General features: G+C 39.5%; 1 protein-coding gene across 2 annotated transcripts; it reads left to right on the top strand.

Moving 5' to 3' along the window:
• The first annotated feature begins 5,965 nt into the window (after positions 1-5,965).
• Positions 5,966-8,853, top strand: LOC310802925 (uncharacterized protein). 2 transcript variants are annotated; one of them, XM_083667545.1, is made up of 7 exons: positions 5,966-6,011; positions 6,316-6,430; positions 6,589-6,672; positions 6,861-6,989; positions 7,406-7,445; positions 7,674-7,765; positions 8,023-8,853. In XM_083667545.1, the coding sequence occupies exons 1-7, from the start codon at positions 5,991-5,993 to the stop codon at positions 8,052-8,054; spliced, it is 513 nt and encodes a 170-aa protein (XP_083523671.1). In that variant the 5' UTR covers positions 5,966-5,990; the 3' UTR covers positions 8,055-8,853. The 2 variants fall into 2 exon arrangements, with proteins under 2 accessions (XP_083523671.1, XP_083523670.1); XM_083667544.1 differs by having other exon boundaries at positions 7,674-8,853.
• The last annotated feature ends 1,132 nt before the right edge of the window (positions 8,854-9,985 follow it).

Below are 9,985 nucleotides of genomic sequence, written 5' to 3'. Positions count from 1 at the left end.
ACATCACTCCAGTCCTTCAATACCTCCGCTGGCTCCCAGTACGATTTAGGATTCAGTTTAAGATTCTCCTCACCACCTACAAAGCCCTCAACAACTCCAGCACACACCTACTTGCAATCTCCGGTCCGCTGATGCCAACCATCTTGTCCTCATCACCAGGACTAAACACCAGACCTGGGGGAACTGGGCTTTATCTGTTGCAGCAACCACTCTTTGGAAGACTCCCCCAAATCACATAGAAGAATCCAGCACGCTCTCCTCCTTCAAACGATCCCTCAAAATCCATCTTTAAACTTGCTTTTAATCTTTAACTATTATTGTTGTTTTTACAGGTTGTGCTTTTGTTTTTACTTTTTATGTATCTATCTATTCTTGTTCTCTCCATGTAGTGTCTTTGAGTACTGAGAAAAACGGTATACAAAATAAATGCATTATTATTATTATTATTATTATAACTGCCTGAAGTCTGTGACCCATTGACCCCACCAGATGCTGGATATTGTCTGTGGTCTGGCTCTGCCAGGCCTGTATTGCAGCCATCTTCAGTTGTTGTTTGTTTTGAGGTCTTTTTGCCTTAAATCCTCTCTTCAGCAAATGAAATGCATGTTAAATTGGATTTAAATCTGGAGATTGACTTGGCCACTCTAGAAGTTTCATGGTTTGCACCTTGCAGTGTAGCCTCTGTAGTTCTGCTGGTGAAGTCTTCTGCAGATGGTAGTGGGTGACACATTCACGCCTACCCCCTGGAGACTGTTCCTGATCTGTGGGACAGTTGTTTTGGGGGTTTTCTTCATTATGGTGCATATTCTTTGATCATCCATTGTAGAATACTTTCTTGGCCTACCAGCCTATTTGTGATTGCTGAGTTCACCTTAGCCCTAGCCCTGACCCTAACCCTAGCCCTGATCCTAACCATAGCCCATATGCCATGTTTGATAATCACTGTTGAAGAAGAAATTAAGAGGCCTAATTTTCACAAAATATGAAGGATAACATGGGGGGGTAACATCAGGCCAATTACAGGCTAACACTAATAATGAGACTGACTTTACGGGCCTAAGGTAGCCTATGTTATTTTACACTTTACAATTGTTTAGACCCTTAGAGGGAACATCCGACACCCTTGCTCTAACTTTAGTGGGTGTGACAAGGGGTGGTGGAATTGTTTGTCCCATTAAGTAGGTCCATTTATTAGGGGGCTGGTGACGATAATGACACTGTTTTTAGATAAGATCTTTTTTTTTAAGATTTTTTGTTTGAACACAGAATTAGATAAAACTGGAATATTTGTCAGAGTAAAATGTCATGTCCAAAGAGTTGGCATGCTTGCCATGAAAGGTTAAAATACAGTAGCCTACACACATAGTAGTTCTCTATATTTTGTATTGAAAATGCTCTGTGACATTTCGGAAACTTTAGCAGAGTTTGTATTAATTCATTTTATTAATACAACTTTATTTATCAAGTTTAATCTCATTGAGATAACATCAATACAATACAAATATACAATTATTCAAAAGGCCTACTCAACCTACAGTAAATATCCTGTACCAGGTAGCAAGTAGGAGCATATCACAGGTGAGTTGGTGCTTTTTTCAATTCACGCTGGATCCTGTAGTGGGCAGAGCTGATGTAGATGTAAACACACAACTTCATAAATCTGTAGAAATGTTCTGCTGGGGGAAATATTGTTACAAGTTACAGTTTTCTTCACACTGCTATTGCCTTTTTACATTTACATTTTACATTTTTGACATTTAGCAGACGCTTTTATACAAAGCGACTTACAACAAGTACATTTGTCTAAAGTAAGTGAATCATCTGTACATCAATCATCATAAGAAAAAATCTATGCTAGGAGCCACATTTTTTATGTGCAAATTACACAAACGACAGTGCCCCATCTGTAAAGACTGCTCAGGTAATGTGCTAAGTTCAGTATTCAACACAGCTTTAGTTGAGTTGATGGAAAAGGTATGATCCTTTCTTTTAAAGAGCATTTATTGCTATTGCCTAGTAAAGCCAGATTAAAAGGTGTATGCCTGTTAACATTGCAGTTAAGGTAAAGTATCCACTGTCACTCATTGAAGGACAGGCTAGACTTTTGCTCAGTCAATAAGAGGATGGGTTACAGAGCAAAAGGTTGTGCATTTGATACCTGCCTGTTACAATGGTGGCATGACCTGGACCCCACAGTCGGCTCAGCTGGCAGCCGGGAGTCTCAGAGAAAAGGGAAGGAAGAAAGGTGGATATGGTTTGTTGTAAACAAATTCTGTCAGTGAGGTTGCCATTGTCACTATCTGAATCATGATTTCATGAAAGTGTGGGCTGTGCTACATCTGTATGGCTGGATACACATGCCTGTATAGTCCACATTCCACACTTGCTCTGGCTCGCCCAATGTGACGCAGGATTTGTTATGGGACTTCAGTAGATCTGCACAGGATACCTGATAGAAAATACCTCTGATGTGCATGTTCATGTATGTAAATGTTTGTTTAGTCTGCATTCTGTGTGGTGTTGGTCTGCTAGAGTCCTCACTCTGGATAATCACCTGAGATTGATAGAAAGACAGGAATTGTGCACATCCAAAAGTGGCATGGCTTGACATAAAATGTAATGTGATTTTGCCATACCATTGCGGGAGTACACAGTATAATGCTTCTCTAAGTGTTATCAGGATCAGACTGTACAGGATTCAGGATTCTAACTGTGAATAATAAAGGATGCAATGGTGCTTCACTTCATTTGAAGTTATGAAATGGACCACCTTACTTGAGATTTTGAGGAGAGTCTTTGTGAACAATTGACAATTGTTCATAGAGGCACATATGTATGTGCCAGCATATAGTGGATCCCTAAAATATGATGTCATGGACATTTATAAATAGTCTTGTTAACATAAACTACCTTCAGCCTCCCTTCTTTCAGATTGTATCTCCCTTCCTCAAGTCCTATCCACATTCACTGGAATTGTTTGTTTGTTTACATGATCACTGAGCAACATTGTGTACTGTATTTTACTGTATGTGTACTGTAATTATTAGAGAACACTGAGCAACATTGCGTCCTGTATTTTGAACCAATTGAACAGCTGCTGACAAGAGAATTCAGTGCTTGCTGTTAATTATTAGAGAACACATAAAGACGGCCCCAAGAGAGGACCTGAGTCTGATAAGGAACAGAGAGTCAGCCGTTGTAAACATGCTCTCACTGGCAACCAGCTTCTTGGCAGGAGAAAACCCTGAATTAGTGAGCTGGTGCACTTATACAAATTAAACTAATGTGGAGAAATGTTGTAATTCAAAATAAATAAATAAATAAAATATGTTTTAGTGTTATGAATTAAAATTGCCCAAGTATGATACTGTATATAGTTTTGAATGATATTTGTTTTCAAATTGTATTTGTCAATGTTATTTGAGGTGAGTTGTGAGCAAGTATTTGACTAGTAGCATTTGATCTGCTCGGTCTGTAGATCCAGATCCAATTTGAACCTTTTATTATTTTTATCATTATTTATTCATTGTGGTTTAATTGTTCTATATTGTTCTGAAAATAAAGTTAACAGCTGTTATATGTACATGAAAACTGTTACATTACAGTATTTGTCTAAAACATTTCTGCATTTATTTGAATAAATGGCTGGTAGCACAAGAACCAAAAATGGTCAACTTTTACCACTAGATGGAACTAAATGTAAAATAGAGGGAGTTCCCTAAACTGTTAACTTAATAATACATGATCATTACAAGTTGTAATGTAAAATGGTTATCATTATGAATAGTCATGTGCCTGCCTACAGACGTGTGGGAGTAAATCGTGCGTGGCAGTATTTCTTTAGCTTTGCATTAGTCATCAGGGAATTCCTCCCGAGCCCCAGGGAATCCCTCCCTCCTGTTCATGAGAAAATGGGCTAAAAGAGTGGGAGATCTATTGTGCTCTCGTGGTACACATTTTTGCTTACATCAATGCACATTCTTACAACTTCAACCATGCAGTTTTATTATATCAGAATTAATTAAAATCTCAGGTGACTCAGGTGAAAAATATGACTCACCTTCATGTCAACAGTTTTGTGTAGAATTACTATAAATAGAAGCAACTGCATACACATTTTGTACACATTACTTGTCACATTTCAGTTGTTCAAATGTACTGAAAGAATATTTACCCCTTCATATTGCATAATGTAAATTGGGCAACAGATTGCCCTAAAAGCCTACTGTGCAAAAAGAATACCAGACAAATGTAAAATCATGAACCTCTAAATGTGTTGGCATCATTGTAAATCTATTGTTGGATTTTCTACAAAGCTGTCTTACTAAAGGTTTTTCTTATTAAAACTGTCATATGGCTAAAGAAACCACTGACTGAGGGTGTGTTCAGACAAGATTTGTTTAGAAAGCCTGAACATTATTTTTTTATGAAAATGACATAAAGGGGACCATTACATTTACATTTATGGCATTTAGCACACGCCTTTATCCAAAGCGACTTACAACAAATACATTTGTTTAAGTAAGTGAATCATCTATCCATCAGTCATCATAAGATAAAGTAATCAATGCTCAGACCAGGGGCCATAGGCAGTCACAGTTTTTATTTTATTTTTTTATTTCATTAACAGGAGAGAAACTTGTGCTGGGGGGTAGTGCGGTGAAGAGGTCTTTAGGAGGGACCGTTAAGATATAGCCTGAAGAGATGGGAAGATTGGTAGTGACTCTGCAGTCATGACAGCAGTGGGAAGCTCATTCCACCAGCGGGGCGCCAGGACAGTGAAAAGCCGTGACCGAGTAGTGCAGCTGCTGCATCCACGTAGAGGCGGCGGTGCCAGGCGGCCAGCTGAGGTGGAAGAGTGATCGGGCAGGGGTTTGGGGGCTGACCATCGCTTGCAAGTAGGGAGGGGCTGTTCCCTTTGCCACCCAGTAGTCGAGCACCAGGGTCTTGAATCTAATGTGAGCTGCTACCGGGAGCCAGTGAAGGGTGCGGAGGAGGGGAGTGACATGGGAGAATTTAGGGAGATTGAACACCAGACGGGCGGCAGCGTTCTTGATGAGCTGCAGAGGCCTAATGGTGGAGGCGGGGAGACCGGCCAAGAGTGCGTTGCAGTAGTCAAGGCGAGAGATCACAAGTGTTTGGACCAAAAGTTGTGCTGCTTCTCTGGTGAGGAATGGACGTATCCTTTTGATGTTGTAGAGGAAGAATCTACAGGAGCGTGCTGTCGCCGTGATGTTCGCCGCACAGGATAAGTGGTTGTCAAGGATCACCCCAAGATTCTTGGCTGTCTGTGAGGAGGTCACAGTAGAGTTCTCTACTGTGATGGAGAAGTCTTGGAGAGGGCAGGCTTTCCCAGGGAGGAAGAGCAGCTTAGTCTTGTTAAGGTTGAGCTTGAGGTGGTGGATTGGTTCCAAGCAGAAATGTCTGCAAGACACCTCTTGCCACCTGTGAGTCAGAGGGGGGGAAAGAGAGAAAGAGATTTGATATAGAGGGAGAACAGTAAGTTGTGTAAGATGTGCTCCGTCATGCCTGTGTCATGCCCAAACTGCTTTCACTATACTTGTTAGAAAGTTGTAGCCTATGCATACTGGAATTAGTTTTATTACTTTTGCAAAACATGATTTGAAGCCATACATCATTTGTTTACAAAATCTGCTATATCAACAAAAACACAAGAACACGCTGCCGTCCGTAAATAAAAAATAAATAAATAAATACAAATCATTCTTCTAGCATTGGGTTTTGAACAAGTCTTTACAAGATCATTATTAATTATTCCACCAATACGTGGGATAGGCTTCAGTAGGTTTCAGTAGGTTTCAGTAGGCTTGTTGCCATGGCCACCATGATATGACATACCATGGGCGTGGGGTTACGCTCCTAAAAGACACACCCAATTTCTCCGTAATAAATGTTAGGCCATAGCCTATTTATATGATGAGTTCTTCTTCACAGCAACTGCACATTCACCTCGAATACTCCGCTGGAAAATGTCTAACTTCATCAGCAATGTAAGTACTGTATATCAATAACTCATGACATATTGAATGTAGTCGGCATTATTTGATTCTAAGATTGAGTACAGTAAATCTGAATTTAAAGTAGAAAAGCAGACATGAGTTGACAGCTCGATAGATCCGCGAGCGCCTAACTCGACTTCTGGTCTAAATCTTGCATTGATTACCGCGCTTGGATCTGGCACTTACCTACAGTTTGGCAGGACTAGCCCATTTTACTTTGGTATTGATACACCAGGTCGTGATACTGGGTTGTTATTTAAGACAAGCCATATTGTTGTTGTCCTCCCCCTTCTAGATGTTCTCCTTCTTCCTCGTTTCAATTGCGAGTTTCGCGCTTCTCTACACGGGAGAGTGTCTGCCAGCAGTCAGGCTGCCCGACCAGAACCTCGGCTGCCAGCCCTGCGGTCAAGGTGAAAGTCAAATCACAAGTTCACAAGAGGCAAAGTAATAGGTTTATCTCTTGATACATTTGAAAAATGTTTGAGCAAAGATAGAATACCTAGGGTTTAATATTTAGATACATGATTTCACAACACACAACGGTTTGCATCTTCATTCTAATTTGCAGGACAATTTGTGTTAGTAAACTGCAGCCGGGTGCCAGAAGGAGGGAGGAGGGGAGTTAGCTGTGGTAAATGCAGAGACTGCTCAGGTAAAAATAATTACTTATCAAGCATTGAAGCCTTAAATATTAGCTATTAAATATTGAAAAGTCATATTTTGTCAAATTACACAGGTCTATTCACAGAAAAAGTCATAAGAAATACTGGAGGCAGGTCAATGTGTTGTTGATTTGAACACATGTCTGTCATGTCATCATGTCTGTTTGACCCATGATAGGAGAAGGTAAGAAGACAGTTACTGCCTGTACAGTCTTCTTTGATGCAGAGTGTGGTTGTGAGGACGGATACAACATGAACTCAAACAACGATTGCCAGATAAATGTGACAGTGACGCCACCATACACTGGTAATTATACTCTTGTACAGTATTTGAAAACATTGCCTTTGGAAATGCATAAACATTACAAATCAAACTCGGATATCTCCTGTCGAGAGTTGTTAGGCCATGGATACACATATATTGCCATGCTAGAAACTTTGCAGTTCTACCCTGTTTATTTGATTCATGAACATTCTGAAATGGTCATAGTTAGTGAGTAAAAGAGCAAGGTTGCCAAAATGAATGTCTCTGAGACTTCCTCTACCGCACACAGTACACATTACTTACTTGCCCCAACTGGGTATGATGTAGAATTGGGTTTGGGGCAACGTCATGTATTCATTGCCCTTATATGTGCTACAACAAGCCTGTGGTTGACGTCTACGATATCCTTCATTGTATATCTATAACATTTTGATTAACAGTAAATCTTACATTTGCAGTTTCAAATCCATATCCAACCACTGAACCAAAAGAACCAATGTAAGTGCATGGCTTAGATCATTTGTGATGGATGTAACTTACAACCTCTAACCCATAAACTCCTCTGTGTTTAAATGTGTAATTGTAACCAATGCAAAGTGTGAGGCTCACGTTTGCCTACAGTGGGTGCAGCTGACGGGGTTCAACAAACAGACGTGCATAGTTTACAGTGGAGTTTTGTTGACATACATTTAGGACTCAACTCCCTGTCTGCCTCTCTCTTTCTAGCATCATGGTCGCTGTAGGACTGGTCCTCATCACCGTCCTCTCAAGCCTGGCTGTAGTTCTCATATGCTTGCGTCGACAGATCTTTAACAAAGGTAATAAACTCATTCTCATCATTTGCAACATTGAGAGTGAAGGAACAATTTCATTACATCGGATTTTGTCTGAATAGCACTGAACACTTTGGGATTATTGTTGGCTCCTCAGTCGTACAATTTGAATAGGACAATAATGGCTTTATGGTAATTTTTGGCTTTAAGATAAATCAGGAATTGTGAATCAATTGTTTATGGCAAATTATCTCAAAGTTACTTTTGGATTCAAAGCAATGATGCATGCCTTCCTCTTTCAGGATTCTACATAAAGAAATTACAGGAGCGCTGATGAAGAGCAGAGGTTGGAAGTTGGAGCCAGAATTCTGAGCCAGTCTCTTGGAACCTAATAGGATAACCAAGAAAGTATTTAGTTAAATCCATAGGATGTAATCATAGCTCTCAACCCTACTTCTAGGGACCCTCCCTGTATTCTGATGCCATACTCCATTCGACTGGTGGTGGGTCACTATCATTGTGTATCTGACATTGTTAGAAAAATAGTTTTTGTTTTGACAAAGAAACACATTTTTACAGAAACAAGGCATATTTCTGCCATGTCTTGCATACAATGGATTCTATATAAATCCATACAGGCCTACTGTGCCTTTCAAGTGCTTGACTATGAAGACATCTAGCAAGACATAGAGAGTGAACTATCTGTTCTGCTTTTATGCTCCAGTCTTAAATGTATGTAGGTAGCATAACAAAAGAAGACGTTTTTGGAAAAAATATGGTATAATGTTTTAAATTAAAACTAGACAATTAGGGCATGCATGACATGCAGTACTTAGTAATACATTTTTGTATACAAAGTACATTGTAGAATACAAGTATTCATATAACTGCAGCTCTAAAGCTTCGGATTTATGTAAATGAACATCTGTATTTGTCTGTTTTATGACAACACGGTTATACTGTTCAAATTCGTTTTTTGTTTTTGTTTTTATTTTTCTTGGACATTCAAAAAAAAATTATGCCAAGTTGATCGGTGGTTCTACCACTAGGTGGTGTTATAAACTTTGTCATTTGTAATAATGTCACTAAGATACAATAGTGCATGCACCTTATTTTAATAAAGAACAATTACATGAAGGATCTTATTTTGTATCATTTATAACTTTATGGGTGCATATATGCTAAGAGTTGCTGAAGACAATGGGCATTATTATAAAAACATAATTATAAAAACATCATCGAAAACTGACTCCATTAGTACATTTTATATAGGTTTGCCTCACTTTCTGATGTGATCTACAAAATTGAAATTCATTTGCAATTGGGTAGACATCTCATCTTTAACTTTAACATTGCAGTTGTAGCACCTCGGTTATTCCAATGCGAACTGAGGAGACTAAAGAAAGTATTTGGGATATGGTTCCCGCCCCATATGATGCCCAGACGGAGTTTAGGACGAGAGAAACACACAACTCTCCCAAATATTCCGCGTGAAGCAAGAGATGGAAAGAGAAGAAACTGAAATTGTATAAAAAATAATTTATGACATTGGGATGTCTGACAAGTGCTGACAACTGACTCCAACTTCCACCTGCCGAGACTAGACCTGGGGCAACGTGGGACCCTGGGAAACGTAAAGTTGGTATTTGAATTTTGGGGTTTCTTAACGTCACATGAAATGTTTTATCTTACGGTGATTGTCAGAATAAGTTTTGACCTACTTTATCTATCGTAAAGATGGGCGTTTTGGGTAGGCTATGTGGAGTTTAACATGATGAATTGTCAGTATCGACATAGGCTACTTCTAGCGATTCCTGGTCAGTTAACAGGTGTTGGTTGACGTACATTTTACTTGTGTTGCGTCCAAATGTTGCGCTCTAGTTATACGCTAAACACTTTTATCAAGGTAATGGGTAATTGATGTTAAATCAAGTTCGCCTTGAGTTATTCTTGTATATATTGGCAATAGTGAGTAATGTCCTCATTCTGTCTTCCTGCTGTTTTTTGGGGGGATTTAAAACATCAAATTGATAAGGCCTTGCAATTCTACACTTAAAACGTAGCTGATGTACAGTACCACAGTCATTCTCTTGAATTCCACTTCTAAGTAGGTTAGGCCTCCTCATTGTTGGTCTGACAGCTAGACTGTATTTTATTCAAGCCCCTCCTGGGTGTTACGAGGTGGGTATTCAGTGGCAGTCCCTGGGGAAATGAGGAGCCTAGTTTGGTATTCACCTCAGTGCCAGCAGTCATCCAGCACACAAT

This window comes from Argentina silus (assembly GCF_951799395.1).
Source record: "Argentina silus genome assembly, chromosome: 4".
Taxonomy (NCBI): Eukaryota; Metazoa; Chordata; class Actinopteri; order Argentiniformes; family Argentinidae; genus Argentina; species Argentina silus.
The sequence above is the reverse complement of the archived record's forward strand: the minus strand, read 5'-3'. Positions and strand labels throughout refer to the sequence as shown.

Bases quoted from the DNA above. Each gene is read 5' to 3' on its own strand.
- LOC310802925 (XM_083667544.1), top strand. From the start codon at position 5,991: ATGTCTAACTTCATCAGCAAT. The intron at 6,431-6,588 runs GTGAAAGTCAAA...TCTAATTTGCAG, and splicing joins CTGCCAGCCCTGCGGTCAAG to GACAATTTGTGTTAGTAAAC. The intron at 6,990-7,405 runs GTAATTATACTC...TTACATTTGCAG, and splicing joins AGTGACGCCACCATACACTG to TTTCAAATCCATATCCAACC.